Raw genomic sequence first — 20,750 nt, forward strand, 5'->3', positions numbered from 1 at the left:
AGCAATAACTAAAAACGCTTTCAAAACGTACTGAATCAATAATATCAAAGCATAATAATTTAAGAAATACGTTGATTGTAGTAAATAACATATTTTTAATAATTATTCTAAGCAACCACCGATACATCAGTCCAGTCTAACATAAATTGTTTATATAATTATAAACATTGGTTCTCGTTTCATTACGAGGTGCATTTCCACAATGATTCTCAACACCTGTTCTTGTTTATTGGCCTTGACGCTAAGTCAATATGTATATTTATACATGAAAAGGAGAATAACATACATTTGATGTGTTCGAAAAAGTGTTTTAATACAGAGTTTATGTGTGACTAAAAACTACATAGAATAGATAACATTACCATAAACTGTGAAGGCTGCGCTTCGAGAACGAATTCCTTTTATTCCATCCGAAGCTCCAACTTGACACTGAAATATGGCATCGTCTTCTAGATTGACATTCGTAATTTGAAGTGAGAAATCCCCTGCAGATAAAGAAAATATACTTGACACTTCAAAATAAAACAATCAAGAAGCTTATTTAAAGACGAGACTTCTAAAGCTATATGAATAATAGTAAATATTACAATGAATGTTTCAAATCGATATTATTGACTTTTCAAAGATCGAGACATACATAAATAAATACATATTTACTCAAACTATAATTCGAGGCATATTTATAGAGCTGTATAATTTTTAAGCCTTTCTTTATTATCACAGTTTAGTTTCACAGATCACAGACAGAAAAGTTGTAATTCGATTTCTTTCTAATACTGAATGTAGATAACATGTAAGACTTAGTGTCATTTATGATTCCCAAGTAGCTTTGTTATCACTTGTGTGGGATTGAGGGAAACCTTTATGTACAATTAAGATGTAGATGCTTGTTTCTGACGTCTGATACAACACTGTTAAATAATATTTGAAACAGTCTTTTCGAAGAATTATATCTTATCATACTATAGAACTTGTAAAGCTTTAACTGTGCTTTATTTGGCGAAACGAAACGCAATAGACTATCAGCGCTCTTGCCACGACGGGGAATCGAGCCTTCTATTTTAGCGTTTAAAGTCCGTAAACTTTCCGCTGATCCACTGGTGAACGTTTAAGAAAACAACTGCTTTGAAAACATTAACACTTCTAGTCAGATCAACTAATGTTTTCGTTTTTTTTTTTCATATTCATAAAAAATAGGACATTTTCGTTCATCTCTAAGCAATATTACAGAGCATTCACAATTTGCACAATGTTTACACATTACTCTAGTTTAACAAATTATCACAATTCAATTAAGTGTAAAACATTAAATAATATAGCTAGTTGTATATATCGGAACTGAAACAGAACTTACATATTCATGAAGACAATTCTTTATATCAAATTGATAGAATAACATAATGTCTAAAAAATGCTTAAGAAATAATGGTTATAATATATTAAAACATATTTCGGATATATTTCCAGTCACATTTCCAATAATATCTCATGAAGTTGGGCCGGTTTCAGAAACTCCATAAACAAAGCAAACAACAAATAACGGTTTATGTAATGAAAATGAACAATTTTAAACATTTTAACAAATAACATCAATGAAACTAACGATATAGAAAAAATCAGCAGGTTTCTGATCCTAAGATCTATACAGCTTATCCAATACACAAAACTTGAATATATTTTTAAACATACAAAAATGATTTCGCTTTTAAATTTGTGTCAGGAATTTTCTAAGTTAAAAACAAAAGAGTTGAAGAAAATCAAAATAGATTTCACCATCCTTACAGCGTACCGAAACATCAGCTGACAAACAAGAAAATACCATCAATGTGAATATGTTAAGATGTACAAGTTTACACCTAAAGGAAGCATATTCTTCCTTACAAATATGTTTCCCCAATAGGCTTTTCTGAGAGGAGACTTAGGCGTTTGTCTGTGATGGGCAAAAAAAGCCAAGCACAATTGTTAGGACAAGACACGGATAAAATGTTTACAAATCTTTGTAAACACAAGTTAAAATATAATTGCAAGGTTAATAAGTAGAATTTTCACACAATTAGAAGTACTTTCAATATCACATTCTTTTTTGTTTTTTCGTAAAAAGGATATTAAAAGTATACTATTCACCTTCCTCGTCACTGCCGACCATAGTATAACGAGGAAATCCAGCTAGTGACCTCTCCGAACCAAGTCCAAACCCATCTCTAGTCCATTGTAAGGTTCCCTTCTTATGCAATACTCGACATGGTAAAACAATGGTGTCGCCTTGAATGGCTGTTCTGTCTGCAGGTTCAATAGCAAATGACTGTTGGATAACATCTGTTGAAAATACATTGTATTTTGCATGACCATCTTAGAAACAGGACTTTAAACCATACCTGTGATTCTATATACTGTATATGTATATTGAGAAAACAACTGCTACAGTTAGAACCCTGCATAGTGATTGTAAAATACTTAAATCTTACTATTCGCATCTAATAATACACAATATATAAGTACAGAAACCAGAATTAATATACTTCAAGTTACTCTAAAATAATGTATAATATCAAAAATTTAAATATGCGTTCTGTGAAAATAATTCCAAAGCTTAACGAACTATTAAGCCACCTTCTTAATTTTTTTTTTAAATATTATGCGTAACTCTCTACTTACCTAATGGAGATCCTTGGGACAGCGCCATCTGAGTACAGACTAGGTGAACTAGAAGAAATAGCGAACGTAAACAACGAAGAAATGATGTTTTCCAACGAAACTCCATAACTGTGTTTTTTAAAGACATTTTACAAAACGTTCCTTTTGAACACTGTATCGTCTTCGAAATTTTCATCGTAAAGTTCTTTGACATCTGTAAGCCATGGAAACCGATGCTCACCTGAGAGAAAGAACTGAATTATTAGTTCTCGTATTCTTTTAGTGATAATTAAAAGACGTTACACTCCATGGTGTCCTGCTAGATCAAAAAGTCAGTATACATATAACACAAAGTATCTCATAACTGCATATGGTGTATTCCAATGCCAAAATCAAAGTCCAAAATGTGGTATCCTCTGTTTAAGGTAAGTATAATAATGATATATAAAGCATTCGGAATATGAGCCACAACAGTATCCAATTTCCTGATATCCTGTTATATTCCAAATATTTTCATAGTTACGTTTCTCCCACTTTTTTGAATTTCTTTCTTCAGTTTTCTGTCCCATAATCCGTTATGCCTACTTAGAACTACAAAAGACGTCTGTAAATGCATTTGACTGGCGATAGTTCTAAACAGAATAATACTATGTCTGTTTACTAAACAAGAAAAAAATGTGAATTTTAAGATGATAATAGCAGAAATAGAAGTTTAATAGATAGATTGAGAAGTTTTCTTCTTTGTTCAATCTGTAAAGGAAATTTTAATTTAATATATTTGCAGGAGCTATGAAATCAAATGCTTGAGTGTTAAGACATATATTACTGAATGAATGGTTGCTTGATCTAAGGTAGAAGCATAACGTAATAAATATTAAATTCTATAAAAACAAAAAATAATAAACTGCATTAACAGCGAAACGTACAAATAAGAGACCTGTTAAATGATAAATAGTAAGGTATAGCACCCGTTTTCTGTATGAAGACCATTTAATATGGAAATATTCCTTAGTCTGCTTTATTGAGTAAATAAGTCGAATGTAAATTACATTAATATCTGTTTTACTTTATCAGTGTTGTGTAACACATGACTTCAACAACGATTGCTGCAATAAGTTGGTTCTACAGAATGGAAATGTAGACAATGGAAGCTGTTAGATGACCAGGCATAAAAAGAGTACTTTATACCATGCATTAGAGAAGGTAAACCACAGAAAAGTCGTTGAAAATATACCTTGGCTGAACGAGATATAACTTGTCATTATATAGATGTATTATCAGTAGATGTCATTAGTCCTTCCACCAAAGTAGATTAAAATCTACATGAAGTAAACAGAAAACTTCTTACCGCTAAAAGCCAATAAACAATGTATAAAAAGAGTTTGTTTCTTTGAAGTTACGCACAAAGCTACACAATGGGCTATCTGTGCTCTGCCCACCACGGGTATCGAAACCCGGTTTCTAGCATTGTAAGTCCGCAGACATACCGCTGTGCCACTGGGGGGGGGGGCGTATAAAAAATTAAAAAATTAAACATCTACAAATTTTAGATTATTTGAAACCGTTCAAAGAGAACAAAAACTGTATCAATTTCAAGAAAATGTTTCGAACAATCATCATTATGATTACAGACTTACTTTTACCGTAACTATCCATTTCCTGAAACTTTTATGTTAAAATCTACTCTACGTCTTTCTTACGTTTTTAATATTCGTGTTTCTGTGAGAAACGCCCGAAACTGAAACGCTTACACTTTACTTCGGCCTTAAACATTTTCACAAGTCTATAAAGCAGTAAAAATAATAAGTTTGCTATCTATTATGTTTTTACAACCAACTGATTGTCGTGAATGGAACCTTGATATCTACGTCAGTTCAAATGTCGTTTCAAAGAGCAATGAAGAAACGTATAATATGAGACAGTAAATATGGAAAGGAGATTTTTTTCCATTTTACTCCAAACGCATTAGATTTCCATTACACTTAATGTCTCTAATCAGTGAACTTTTAAAATAACTTAACACTTAAAAACAGTATCCGTTAATGTTAAAACGTCCGTCACCAATATAGGCTAAATTAAAAGGACATTCGCATATTAACTTCAGAATGTGCTCTTCAAAGCTCTTAAACGGTGGCAGCTTGCCATCTGATAGCTTTCCAGGATTCTCGCTACCCCATGTTTTACCTTTATTTGTATTAGATATATCTGAAAAATCACTCGATACATTTGGCTGAAATAGAATTTTGAATATTTACTTTTTTGTCAACAGTGTCAACACTTTCACTGTTCAACCACAACACACAGAGACGCCTTGACATGACACTTAAAAATACATTTGATTGCTCTGAAACACGTAATATAGTCAATTCTACGAATAGTATTCCATAGTTAGACTTCTGCACACTTATCAAAACAACGTTACTAGTTGTTTCAAAACTGCAATACGACAACGTTCTACGCACCACTCTAGCTTTACTGATAATTAAATGCCTGTGGATATTGTCTTTTACTAAACCTCGTCATGCAAGGCTTTCACTACCAGTTTTAATCCAATTTGTTTTCCATTTTATGAAAGCCCTGTATTTCCCCGAATGAAATGCAAGTGAGTAAACAAACGCTTTAGTTTTCGTGACGGCTCCAAACATGTTTTGACATAATGACTCGTATAGGTATTTTTGTTTTCCCCAGAAAATCCCCTTTTCAGTTTAATAGATTAAAAAAAAAAACAACCGCAATTCTGCCGAGTTCTCATCAAAACTCATTGGAAAATCTGTTTTATCACAGATAGTCAATTAATTTGTGACTTTCGCACAGATTGCTTGCAATCTTAAAATATTGATTCCCTGATGGCTCTGACAATAGCGATTTTTATATCAGTTTTCAAATATTTGTTTTTATTTTCTCTTTCAGAACTGTAGAATGATGGTCAAGTAATTCACTAACCTAAAAAAATCTTTTATCGGTAAATTTGAAAGGTTTGGAAAAATTGTAACATCTAGTAATTCGTTTGTGTTGGGGAGGGATTCCTTTATTCTGCAAAATGGTTAGTTTGGTTTCTTTTACATTTCACACAAGGCTACATGAGGGTTATCTGCGCTAGTCGTCCCTAAGTTAGCAGTGGATAACTAGAAGGAAAGCAGCTAGTCATCACCACCCACCGCCAACTCTTGAACTACTCTTTTACCAACGAATAGTGGGATTGACCGACACATCATAACGCCCCCACGGCGTGGGGCGGGGATTCGAACACGCAAACTTCAGATTGCGAGTCAAGCCCCCTAACCACCTGGTCATGCCGGACCTTTCTGCAAAAACAGACACTAAATGAAATTTACATTTCGTGACGACGAAGAGCTTTTTGTCTGAGTATTGATAACTTTAGCAAACTGTGCTTCTTAATTTACATTAAGTCTTTTGTTTAATATTCTTAAACAGTCCATCCAGCCAAAATATAGATGAATAGAATATTTCTCTGTTTAAGAGTTTTTTTATGTTATTATTATTCAAAATTTGTAATTATGGCGTTTTGGCTGTAATGGAAAACGAATAAAAACTATGCTATTTTGATTATTATATAGACTACATTATGAGCATTGTGAAATTTTCTTTTCCTTAAATAATAATAAAGTAACAGCATTATTTTATAACATGATTTACAACATTTTGAATAATTAATTCAATTTCTTCCCTTTCTTTTAATTTGATTTTGATATATTTTCAATTTTACAGACAATTACTCCATATAAAGTAGTGAAACACGTACGATATTAAGATAAGTCCGTCAATGTAATGACTTGATTGTCGATATCGTAAGCATTTTATTCATTGCTTTTGCACTTGGCATTCATAATTGCAATAAAATAAATGAAAATATTGGAAAGCAACGGCCTCAAAAAGCTGTTGAATGTTGGAATTTTTATTAATATAGGAAGCAAATATTGATTTGTCATACACATACATGCTCAAACACATTTATTATTGTGAACAGAAGGTTGAGTATATTATATTAAAACGATTTTGAATATGCAAATCAGCAAGTCACGCGGTAACCACAGACGATATTAAGTTGCAGTGTAACAGCCTGATTCATAATTGCATTTTGACATTACTTGGCATTACGGTATTGGTGTGATGCCACCAAAATTGTTCGCTTTTGAGAAGAACATGTAACAGCCCTTTTCGACCCAAAATATTCATACATGTAGATTATAAAAATGTGTTCAGACTAAGTATTTAGAGTTTACAGTACGTGAATGTTCATTATTCTTAATGGCATTGGAAAACAAAGGGATGTATATCATCTTGGGAACCCAGGACCATCTGGAAACAGACCTGCAACAAGTCATACCACAGCCGTCGTAAGCAAAGTACGGAGTCTTGTAGCAGGCGCCCCTCCTCCCAGTGGCTGAGCGGTGTGTCTGAAGGCTTATAACGCTAAAAATCGGGTTTTTACAATAACAAACAGGTTTGTAGCAGGCGAAAATATTCGAACAAAGAGATCAGTAGCCAAAGCAGTACATGTGTCGAGGCAACAGTATGCAACATAATCAAGAAGAATCTCTGTCTGGAAAAGCGATACAAGTCATATGTACACAAGCTTTTTCCGTGACAAATCCATATCTAAAGCAGTTGGAAAATGAAATGGGTATTTATGCTACTCCACACCAAGATATAGCGTCTATGAATGTCCATCGTTCTCGTACATTACATGGCTTATAGATAGCCTAACGCATTCAACCTTTGTATATATCTAAATATGTATGTATATGTGTGTGTGTGTGTTTATAATGATACTCGACATATTTTAATGTTAATATTAGGATTCAGAATTTTAGAAAATTAATTGATGAATGTTAACTCTAAAGAGAAATAATCACATTAATACGTGAATATTTATGTAAAATAGAGATTATACATCAATTTTGAGTAATCAGGATGAAGCAGTGAAAAAGACCAGAATATTTATGTAGAGATTTAGGCAACTTAACACATATACTCCGCAATTTGAACATTAACAATAAAATTCGTAGCATAATATTTCGAGTTTTGAGTCTCGTTTTGAAAGGATTACAACTTTTGTAGGTGATCCTGTGTGCTAACTATTTAACCTGGATTCGTATCATAATGTAGCCTTACAGCCAGTCTCCCAGTGGTTAAAGGGTAAGGTTACAGACTTACAATTCTAAAATATGGTACTCGATTCCATGCAGCGGACAGAATATAGATAGCCTACTTTGAAACTTTGCACCTAAAACAACCCACAGACAAACAGGCATTACAGCTGTAATGCAGCTTAACATTTTTATGATAATACCCAACATTATAAATAGATTTCACCAAGTCACCTTTAGTCTTCCTAACATTATGCACGGGAATCCAATGACACGCAAGAGGAAAAATAATTATAATTTCTAAACAGGAACTTCTTCCTGGTAATACAGAACATTTTATGTTTAAAACTACTTAGACAACTTATACTGATACGAATAGCTTAATATTTTTTTTGAAATAATTTAAAACAACAACAAGATCGCTTAATAAGCCTCATGTATCTAGTACACATACAAAGACGTACTTAAACACAGAAATGTTTTTCAAATACATGCGTTCCATCCGATATCGTGGTAACAGAAACTACAAGCCAAAGTCACAAGAACAACAAACAGCGTACACATGGTATAACTTTCCCTCAATCAGTACAATTGATTTCCCATGTATCTGCTGTGTTGTTTACAGAATTCTTCATTTCCCCAGAGCAATATCGAACCAATTTCATCGGAGTAACTTACAAAAACTTGTACATTTCCCCGTGATTCTCTCTCTAATGCACACAAACGGCGTGTTGTGGTCATACTTCTGGCCGTTGAAGCAAAATGGAAAAGATAAATGAATCAATTACCTGAGTCAAGAGACTCTCCCCTAGTAGTATGTCAACCATATTTTTTTCACCTCTACTCAGCGGCACAGAAACTGGCATAAAAGGGAGCAATCACTCCTCCGAGATTTGTGTGGAATTAAAGGATCTAAGTTTTTTATTCGTCAACATTTTTTTTAAGGAACATATATACTGTATAGTACCACGAGTTTGTCCCTAGTTACTCAATAACAATACTCCTCATAAGTAACATATGATAATTTTACGTTCGTTGAAAATCGCTCAACCGGGCAGAAACACATTTCTGTGACATTGATTTAACTGGTGATTAGTAAAGGTGTGGCTATACAGTGATACGATACGATTGTATTGATACATCGTGTCCAATACAATATGATAAGACTTACGTACCTTTCAAAAAACATTACAAGTCTTTTGTATAGAAAAAATCAGAATTTGTAATAAAGTATTTTTGTTAAAAATTAATGATTCAATAAAGGAACATGAGTATTGAGTAATATATGTTGTCTTCATTTCTTTTACCAAAAACATTACATGCAAAGTAACGTAACAAATAAACAATAACAAAATAGGTAGAAATATATCTAGTTGATCAAACCTGAGAATTTTAAAGCACTGTAATGTGTGAAATACTTAAATAAGACAATGTTAGTAATACAGATAATACATAACAGACAAGACTGTCAAACTTTGTAACAAACCGTTGGTAAAATTTCTCTGTAAATATGTATCATATCGCGGCATCAATATCTAGATACATATCATATCGATATCTAGATACATATCATATCGACTACTATGCTGAGATACGCACCCCTAGTGATTAGAAACAGAAAGGAAATATTATAACGAAACCCGCTAATCACTGAATAGACTCTTTTAGTTCTCACCAAACTTTTACGCATACCATTCATTTTGTGAGGTCTATTTTACCCTTGAATATCAACATTTTTGCATTGAAGTTTAAAATATAGTTCAAAAAACTGCATTTTATCACTGCCTATCAATTGAACGGTCACTTGAGAAATCAAACCAAACAGAAGAAGGCGACACTAAATACGTGAATGTTATAAGTATAAAACGTATTCATACGAGAGCAAATGTTTACTAATTCGTTAAGCTATAAAGCCTCACTACTTCTGTGTTATTTTTTTATAGCTGATTCAGTGAACATGTTAAAAATAATCGATATCATGAAGATTTAAAGTTGTGTTGAGATAAATTTATTATCCATAAATTACGAGTCCTCATAAAAGTTGCAATTAAAACTTCCTGGCAGCTTCTAATAAAATCAGTGACATTTGTTTGGTGAATGTGTTAATTCTCCATTAACCGTAATACACACGAAACATCTGTCATCAAATTTAGAATTAAAAGCTTGTCAGAAAATAAATCAGGCATGATTCAAATTTTTGACAAAATGTGTAACGAACTTCTTACCTCTCTAAACGTTTGTTTCATGTTCACATGAACATATCATTTTCTTTTAATCTTTATGCCATTTCGACATGCTCAAGACAGATGACACAGTAGTTGTATGATCATCTCTATCAGTTATCACTAACTTCTTATCAACACTAGTTACCTCCACAGATCATTGCTAAAAAACTAGCTTAGTAATGGATATAGCTGTAATTTAACATACCATTCTTACTTGTAGTGATTAGAATGCATTATTTAAACCAGTTGACAATAATGTCGACCATAATCCCAATAATATCTCACGAGTTTGACCAATGTAAGAGATTTATGCTACTATAAAATCCATATATTAAACTTAAAATTTAAAATAATATTCACAATAAGAAATAATGAAAAATAAAGCTCATAAATAACTGTGGTTTATATATAATCAATTTAATGAATACTGTTTATAAACTAACCTTAAGGTAAGAATAGAATATAACTTGTTTATAAAACACACAAAAAAATAATAGAATTATCTAGCATTGGGAACAAGCCCTCATAAAATTCCAAATTCAAATAACTGGTAGCGTAAAGGTGGCCTTGTTTATTATACATTCTAATATATTCCATCGTAAAGTGTATTGCAGATATTAAATACAATAATGATATCAAAAACTAAAATTCAGAACTATAGGAGATTACATGTCTAAATAAAACACCGTTTATATTTTATCTCCAATGAAGAATGAAAAAAATTATATATGATCTAATCCCATGAGTGTGATCATTTATGGTTATAACAATTTACCTATTAAGACGGCTGTAATATATTCTGTTCAGTGGTGTAACGATGCTTAGATTAGTTGTTTGAATATATTTAAAGCAGTGTTTTGAATGCAACGTCGTGAAATACAAGATGCTAACCAGCTGAGGCTAGATTAAAATCTTAAATATATTAATTGAGAAAGTGTTCCTGTCTTTGAATCCTAGGATTTTATTGGAGCAAAATGATTTTCTCGTTAAACTTAAGATGAGGAGCAGTTAGAGACATTGATATTTTACTCTCCGGTGATACACTTTTGAATTTCTGCAGTTTCAGTTTTGTCTAATTTTTCTTTTAAAGGTAATCAAATAAGATATTGCAATTACATAAAGTAGGCACAAAATATTTCTAACTTATATTTCTTCGCGAAAGTTTCCATGCTTCTGCGTTTTTTTTTGTTTTTTTTTTTATAGCCTCATTTTTGTGATAAGAAGCCAGTTAGTGTTCAATATAAAGGCTGTAGAAATATTCCGTTTAGTTCAGACATACTTACTACATTTTTTACTTTTTATAGCTAATAGCGGAAAAAAACTGATACACTAAAAAAAAAAACAAAGTCAGCTCTAGTCAGCTAAAAACTACAGCTTCGAGTAAAATAAAATAACGTCAGTCAATGAAAGCAAACATAACTACATCGTCTATGGTATGTTTAATAAGGAACTAGATATATTTTTCACCCATTTTACAACATTCACTTATATCTGTTTTAGCAACATAAAATATTACTTCACTACAAGAACAGATATGCAACTATCTTCACTTTGGGCACTACAGAATCAAATATATAAATATCTTAACAATAGGGAATTATATGTAGTTAGTTGCTTTCACTATAACAACAGAAATGTAGGCATATTCACTAGAGGAACAGAGATGTAGTTATCTTCAATGTAGGAAAAGACATATAGTTATTTATACTACAGCAATAAACAATTAGCCATTATATTCACTACAGGAACGGATATTTAGTTATCATCACTACAGCAACAAGCATGCTGTTACTTTAATTATAGGTAAATGATAATTAATATATGTTACCAAATGTGAGGAATGTCAGACGACTGGGCACTTTGTAACTCAACAATAAAATATTTCAGCATATTTTTATTTGTTTTAAGCGAAACGTTGATGAACAAAGACAATCCATGATGTGGTTTTCCAGATCTTGTGCTGATGTTTTAGCCTTAAGCGCATCAAGTCACAGGAGATGTAAAATAATACTAAAAGTATAGCATCAGATAATCCAGATCGAAAATAAGAACGAGACGATGGAACAAAAAAGCACTTTGATCGATGTCATAAAATTTCACAAACGTGACACCAAGCTTAAGTAGAAAAACATCATTCTTCTTCTGTTGAATAAACTTTTTCACATAAGCAAAAAAAACTGTTCTTCGGGCATGTCTTTTAATCAGAATCTGTGATATCTGAGGTACTCACAGGTAAAGAATTAAAGAAGAACGTTTTATATCAGTAAATTTGGGAATCCTCATCATCTAGAGAACGAACACGCTTTTAGGAATAAAACTGAAAGAGGTTAAAGATTAGAGAATCAGTGGAAGAGTTTTCACTCATGCCTACAGAAGAGAAGAAGTAACTTAATGCTAGAAACTTTCAAATTTAATAATTTTAGCATTGCAATTTTATTATTATTTTCCTACACACCAAATATGAAACCAAAGTGTTAATTCTTACCTGTTAACCAGAATAAAAAAATATGTCTAGGAACTGTAAATCTTAAATAAAAATCCCAGTAGGTAATCATAAAGTAAAATGACAAAAGCCAGAATTGATATTGCTATAAAATATTGATTTCGAAAATATGGTGATTACGGTTGTCTCTAAACAAGAAAATAAGTGTAAATCATAAGTATTAAGAGAACAGTGCATTAATAATAACCACTAAGTTTAAGATACAATGCACCGTGCCTAAGTAAACCATTATCACTCATTATATATATATATATATATATATATATATATATTCTATCCACACGAACGAATCGGTATGGCTTCCATTAGTTTTTTTTTTTTTGGAATTATCGCTATAGCTAGCATGTTCATCCTTGAAAGCACCTTATGCAACAGATGTGTCAACAGCCAGGCCAGGGACCCAACAACTTAGATCTAGCCATACTCTCATTTAGGACTGATGACCAGAGAAGGAGCAACCACTCAGCGGCTCCTATTTAACAGAATAACAGGACTGAATGTGACAGTTATAACACTCCCATAACTGCAACTCAGCATGCTAACCACTTGATGTATGAGTTTGAAAAGGTATAGATAAAATTAAGTATTGGGTAGATTTAAAGAACAGCAAGGATACATTGTTGTTAATTCAATGAAATTCAAGATTTAATTTGGCATCAGCTGAGTTCGCCATCTGGATTTTATTAGAATATTTCACAAACAAAAAATATCTGTAAATTGAAATACCACTGTAAAACCAATTCAAATTTCAAGTAGATGTCCAAGTGGAGAAATGCAGTTAGTTGAATTGTAACATATAAACTACAATAAGCTAAGTAATATGTAACATATTGTTTCACTTAAGGCTTAGCTTTTGATAATAGCATAAATTATTTGTGTTTAATATTTGACATTTACAATCTGAACAACTCATAATGCGACACGTGAGCTAAACGTTAGAAATCCCTGCGCGATAATCATTGAGTCATTTCTAACCCGTGTGTTTTAGAAAATATATTTTATAAAACCTAACTTTCATAAAAAAAACATCATTACTGCAAAATGTTCTAACATCTTTCATAAGCGTGCTACACTGATAAAAAATAAAACAGGTTTTCTAAAACGTGAAGTTTTTGTTAACTTTGTTATACTTGTGTATTCTGAACACATAATATGTTCAATGCAAGTAGTACCTCCGTTCAACACGTAGAACCATAGGTCATTCACTGTATTCTGATTACTTGCCTTGCTATTAATAACCGGTTTCGTCAATCAAAAGACGACTTTCCTTCTGCTAAAATGAAATGATCATAAACATAGAACTAGGACGAAGGACGTGCAGAGAACAGAACATACTTAGATCAGTTTATCGTAAGACATTCTTGTTAAATGATATCTAATGTTATAAAATGAATACAAAACGTTTTAAGAGTAATTATATTATGTAGTTTTCGTAACAAAAAATAACTAGAATAAGACTTCAAACAACTAAAACTTTTTCTTAATGTCGCATCAAATATTATCGACTTTACCTTTAGAACATATAACTGGCAGAGTACATTGTTAAAGTTATGTTTCACTTGTATGTACAGTCATCGAGAACGTTGTGTTGGAAAGCAAAAGTATTACAATGAGTACTTTAAAGAAGTTAGTTTTTTTACTCCCTTTGCAAGGTAGAATAAACAACGCTTTCTCGGACATGACACACACTTTATTTGCAGAAGAAAGAAAAAAGACAACAACAATACTTTGATCACCATAATCAGACTTACTTGGATCGTTATCTTAAATTTTCTGCTTATGATGGATCGATTGTTTCTTGTTTGTAACTAAGCACAAAGCTACACAATGGGATATCTGTGCTCAGCCCACCACGGGAATCGAAACCAGGATTCTAGCGTTGTAAGTCCGCAGACATACCACTCTGCCACCTGGGGGGGCATGATGGATCGAAGAAAAAATAGTCAGTTCGTTATTTTATAAACAGTTTTGCAAATTTGCGTAGAGGATTCGATTATCTTTTCTGCTAGTGTTTCGAATAAATTAAGTTAAATAGATAATTTTTTATTGTAATTTTATTTGTCATAACATGCTGTACAGTTAATTGTAAGGATAATCATGATTTACGAAGTTTCTGCATGTATTATTAAAAATGTTAAACAAACGAATTGCACAAGTATTAGTTTAGGGAATGTATTTCAAGTAGATATACTGCAATCAGTCATTGTTACCACACGTACCCTAAAGACGTACTTTTTACGATACTGCGTCAAGTAACGTAGAAATATTGAACAGGAAGAAGTCTGAAAACAATATACAACTCGAATGTACAAGTACTGCGTAATAAGACAAAAACTCAATACTTAGTTCCTGCCTTTCAAAAACATTCTAATTTTAGCCTATCGGTGTCCATGAACATTATGCTGAGTTAAATGTTTGCTTTTCCAGCTTAGTCTTTTTCCAAAATCATTCAAGATCATTAACGTAATTGTGTTTACCAATGAATCAGATACGAGTTCCAGGTTGCGTGCTAAAGTAGTTATTTGACATAGAAATTTCGTATAATACCCGGTAGTTCATTATGATTTCTCACGCATGCACAATATACTATATTCAACTTTTCACGAGCAACCATACTCAGCTCGAAAGTTTGTTAAAATTTCCGTTTAGTTAGAAGTACAGATTTTTCGCTAAAAACTTAGGTAATTTGGCACTAGTCGGGTAAAACTAATTACTTAATTTATACTTTTTTGTTTCATATATACAATAGTTATTACCAAAAAATGATAGAGCATGTCATTCTTGAAATAATCAAATTAGATTTGCAGTAAACGCTAATAATTATTAGAAATTCAACTAAACCGAGTAAATAGGTTTTAACCTTAGACAAATTTCGAAGGGACCAATAGTGTTTATCTCTCTCTCTCTCTCTCTCTCCGTATATATCGTTTTCCCGCCCTTTCTGGAGGGTAAACAATTAAGCTCGAACGTTCTGATCAACAACTGTTATCAGTCTCACTGAAATAGCCTGTCAGGACAATGACAATTTTAATTTGTTTTAGAATGACCTTGACAGAATCCATGAAAAATTATTTTCTAACGACGTACGTTTGTATAAAATATTTCAAAACTGCTTCTTTTTATGTCACACAGATACATCGTATTAGTTTTATCTTGATCAATGCTGAATGTTTTTTGTTGTTGTTTTTTGCCGCCATTTGCACAAGCGAATCCGTAAGGATGAAAAAAAGAGTTAACACAGAAGTTTTGGTACTAGAATATTTGTTGATAAATACTCTTTATTTTTATTCAATTTTAGTCTTTATCTGCAGCATTGAATCTTGCCCAATATTAAACGATGAAACTGTAACATCTGACTGTCAATTTATGAAAGTTATTATTTGGCAGCAAGACCCTTTGTGTTGTTGGCGCACAAAAGATTTGTGAGTTACTTATCCTGATAAGCTTCGTACACGATCATGGTACAATATTCATTCACAACATTTACGATTTCTTGCTCTCCCCTCTTCATTAAATAAAGAAAACTAGAGAAAATATCATAAGACATGTCTTAAACTATAAATAGTGCAAAAATTGGTGAAATGGAACATTTAATCAAAACTTGTTAATAAATCGAAAATTTTACATATTTTACACGATAAAAAATGGTTCCTGAAACTAGATAAAACATTTGAGTTACGGGAAATAAATGAACTCGTGATATCATCATGGTCTTTCTTTAAAACGTCTTAGAAACAAGTTATACAGACTGTTTCTGAGCTATATAGCAGTGTTGAGATTATCGTACTTCCATTGTTATCGCTTTATTGTGTTTTTTCCGAGTTTTTTTTTTTAATTCAGTTTAGTAAGGATAAGAAGTTTGTTTGAGATAGTTTCTATATTCAACATCTATTGTAGCCGCATTTCGAGTTCGCTTATTGAAATGAGTCAACTTGCTGTCGTTTCACAACATTGCACTGGTCGATTAAAAAAAAGTCGCACACCCGCAATACTGAACTGTTTGAAATGTGAACCGTTGATGTTACAACAAAACGCTAATGCTGTTACAACAAAACGCCTTTGATGTTACAACAAAACGCCAGTGATGTTACAACAAAACGCCAATGATGTTACAACAAAACGCCAGTGATGTTGCAACAAAACGCCTTTGATGTTACAACAAAACGCCAGTGATGGTGCAACAAAACGCCAATGATGTTACAACAAAACGCCATTGATGTTACAACAAAACGCCAGTGATGTTGCAACAAAACGCCAATGATGTTACAACAAAACGCAATTGATGTTACAACAAAACGCCAATCTTTCACTTAGATTGCGACTCGCTTTCTTACAAAGTTAATGACATGCATGACTTAAACACATCATAGTAAGAATGAGACTTAGAAATATTATGGTGGGGTACGACTTTTGTACGGCATGTTTCGAACAAGATTTGTTTTCGATAAGCTAAAATATTTTCTGTAACTGCACTAGCAAAACTGCTTGTGGGTTTTAACAATTGATTGTGACTAAGTTTGTCAGAAAACACAAATTCTACCACTTGGCTGCAACATTTAGTCGTCATCCTGTTACATATTATAACCAACTAAAGAGGCTTCAGCAACTGAAACAACGAAGAAAGTGTGCGTAAAATAATGTACATGATTCACTCTTTAAGAAAAGGTATGAAGTTCAGGATTTACGACAAAACTCAAAAAGTAATAAAAATGGCCATCTTGACCAATAACGAGTAATTAATTAAGTTATTTGACGCAGATAATACGTTATATATGTGTTTATCACAGATATTTCCTCTCCTATTCTGTATTTCACATGTTGGATATTGCCTTTCTCCTACTCGTGACTTTTCACAGACTTTTTACCTTAAAGCTATTGATGCTTTATCATTGAATAAACATTAACATTTCAAGCGCACTAGCAGTATACATAATATCTAAGTTTTGGCAATTAATATATATTTATGTAAAGACTATTTCGAGGTACTAATCTCTTGTACAGATTTCGCGAAATTTATAAAATTTAAAACAATATTTTTGATACAGCAGTGAAATAATACTTAAATAACATGTTTGAATAGAATCTCACAGGAAATTCGATATTTTATGTATTAATCATTACACAAGTTTATAAAATGTATGTAATATGTGTCATTATTGGTTCAACATTTGGTTCCCCAGTGTTACTACATGACATTGGTTTGTGTCGCGTTCATCTCTTGTTTGTAATGATAATATTCCAACATTTCACAACCCTTAGTCTTCTAACAACAACAAATAATGTGTCCAAAAACAGAATACAAAATTCGCATCCCTTAGTATATAGATTAAAAGTGGTCGTTTAAACAAACAAAAAAATACAAAACATTTTTGTTTGTTTGTTTGTAATTAAGCACAAAGCTACACAATGGGCTATCTGTGCTCTGCCCACCACGGGTATTGAAACCCGGATTCTAGCTTTGTAAGTCTGCAGACATACCGTTGTGCCACTGGGGAGGCACAAAATATTGTACGGTGAAAGTTTTCACCAATTTTCTCAACTAAGCCGAAGTCAACTTTTAAAACGAAAGTAGAATGTAGATCTGAGTAAATTTTAAACGCAGAAATTTCTTATGTATAATGTAAACAAAGCATATAAATATTATTGTGAAAATCATCTGAAATAATGAAGTACTGCGAACTTTTACTAATGAGCAAAATACACCCTTTACCTGAAAAGCCTGCGAGCTTTTCTTTTAAGAATTTGGTTTCATTTGTTTGTTTCATTTCGCGCTAAGCTACTCTAGGACTATCTGCATTATCCTTCCCTAATGTATTAGCCATAAACTAGAGGGAAGGCAGCTATACAACACCACCCACCTGGAACTCTTGGGCTTCTTTTTTATCAACTGATGGTGGGACTGAACGTCACATTATATCGGCTAAATGGGAGAGCATATTTGGTGACAGAGGTTCGAACCTACGATCCGCAGATTGCGAATCGACCGCCCTAAGTACCACATCATGTCTTTTACTGATGGGCAAAATATACCCTTCAACTGGGCTAATTTTTTTACCAATGAATGGTAGGACTGAACGTCACATTATACCTACTGAAAGGGAGAGCATGTTAGGTGACGGAGGTTCAAACCTACGACCCGCAGATTTCGAGTCAAGCGCCCTAACTATCAGACCATGTGTTTTAAGAACAGAATATGGAAATGAAAATAAATAAAATGAAGGTTCAACTCACCACAGTTATATTTTCATCCTTGTTTATCAACATCTACTACGATGTAACCAGTCCTATTTTTGTTACTATAACGTTTGTCTTATTGGATCTTGTTTGGCTTTAATAGTCTAGATCTGGCTTAAAGATTATATGGGATTACCTGCTGCTGAATCTTGTCTCTCTAGAAATATATAAAACAATCTATATTCAAGAAATATAGACGTCATCTTACCTAGAAGAAGACGAAAAACATTAATTTTGTTTGTAGATGAACTAATTTTCAACCTTTTTTGGTGCAAATATCAGGCAATTACTTGCAGTTAGCATTAACTGCCATGATATCAGTGTGTAAGCATAATTATCAAATTGTCCATCTCTCATTTCAAAATATATTTAGCTCCATTAAATAATATTTTCTGCACTAGTATAGTTGAGCTGATGATATTTCAAATTATTCGAAACAACAAACCGCTTATTTATGGGTATTACTTTTGATGTCATTTGATAAACTGACTACTCTTATTATACAAAAGCTAAAGAAGAGCTATGTTTTAATTACACTGAAATCTCGTGTTCTTGTCGAGAAACAATGTTGAAATGTGATATTGCTTTTGTTTAAAATAATTATTGGAATTTGATCAAACAACATTAAAATGGCTGTTTATGCAAGCATTTATCATTTATGTACAGAAGTCTTCTTGTTGCCATCCAAACTCCAGGCATTACGTTAGTTCAGATACTTGTGATAACTAATACATAAATTTCCAGAGGGAAAAAAAATCATACATTAAATCTATCGTTGATTTTATTCTTAAATCAAGGTTGAAAATTCCTCAAAAAAGCAGTGAAGCAGCACATTTGTTCGAGAACATGAATGAATTTGTATTTTTTTCCCTAAATGACACGCACTCTTAAGCAGCTAAAATATAGTGTTGTCAGAGATGCAAGGGTTATCCGTGTATACAGTTTTCTGCTGTTTTCCAGAAATTCTTAGGAATAATAATGAACAAACATGTATCGTATACTTTTTTTTCCTTTGATGGAATTTATACTAACCATCCGAGCTGTAATTTGATGTAATGAACTGAAATTATTGGTATATTAACATATTCTTAGAGTATCTTAGAAGTGAAATTATCTATACGTTGATTCTATAATGTTAACTTCTTTTTTTAAAAAAAATCTCGCATGCTACTTGAAGTGCATAGGATTACATAGGAATATCACCCCTGTTTGGTATAAACGTTGTTGTTTGTTATTAAGCAAATGCTACGCAAAGGACTATCTGTGCTCTGCTCACCACAGGTATCGAAACCCGATTTCTGGCGTTGTAAGTCCGCAGACATACCGCTGTGCCACTGGGGGGCGGTATGAACGTGAAGAAATAAGCACATATACATCAACATATACATAACACCAAATCGATTTATGGCGAGAACCTTTGTCTTTTGTTTCCAATCGACGTGTTATACCTAACTCACAGATAATTCATTATCAGAAATTTGTGTTTCTTACATCCAGATTTATAGATATGTAAAAAAAGTAATTATTGAGCTGAATTTTGTCTTTTTTTACCAAATGTAAAATATATTCCATCTTGAGCAAATCTATGATAATATGTGTAATTCCGAAACGTTTATTAAAGATGCTTACAACTGTTGCCGTGCCTCTACTATTCATTATCAGACTTCGTTTTCCACCAAATGAATCAATTACCAAATTTAATATTCTGAGCTTTAAATAAATCATTTGTTGAACTTAAATTCTTTCCTTCATTTGTCTAATGTATGTTTCTAAATATTGTGACGGATTTATTATTACATATTTATTTTTATAGCAACGTTTGTTTAGATTAAGTTTATATTTAGAAATATGAATAGCTTATACTATTGAATATGTACTGCGAAACTACCGCCTATTCTCCAAACTTGTAGAAGATTCTCGAGAGTAAGAATCAACAATATATGTATGTATGTAAACGCTTAAATGTAGCTTTACATTGTTACATAATCAGAATTTTCTAGAAAGCCTCACAAGCCTATAAATATAACCAACGCGACGCGCCAA

General features: G+C 32.3%; 1 protein-coding gene across 3 annotated transcripts in view; it reads right to left on the reverse strand.

Moving 5' to 3' along the window:
* LOC106466639 (irregular chiasm C-roughest protein-like) overlaps window positions 1-20,750 on the reverse strand; it is a 55,661-nt gene that overhangs the window by 24,542 nt on the left and 10,369 nt on the right. For all 3 annotated transcript variants that reach the window (XM_022395572.1, XM_022395518.1, XM_022395471.1), the window contains exons 2-4: window positions 2,656-2,875; window positions 2,125-2,316; window positions 363-485 (exon numbers count right to left, since the gene is read on the reverse strand). In XM_022395572.1, coding sequence (XP_022251280.1) covers window positions 363-485; window positions 2,125-2,316; window positions 2,656-2,848 — 508 coding nt within the window. In that variant the 5' untranslated portion in view covers window positions 2,849-2,875. The remainder of the gene's footprint in view (window positions 1-362; window positions 486-2,124; window positions 2,317-2,655; window positions 2,876-20,750) is intronic.

The sequence above is a fragment of the Limulus polyphemus genome, unplaced genomic scaffold (assembly GCF_000517525.1).
Source record: "Limulus polyphemus unplaced genomic scaffold, Limulus_polyphemus-2.1.2 Scaffold2, whole genome shotgun sequence".
NCBI lineage: Eukaryota > Metazoa > Arthropoda > Merostomata > Xiphosura > Limulidae > Limulus > Limulus polyphemus.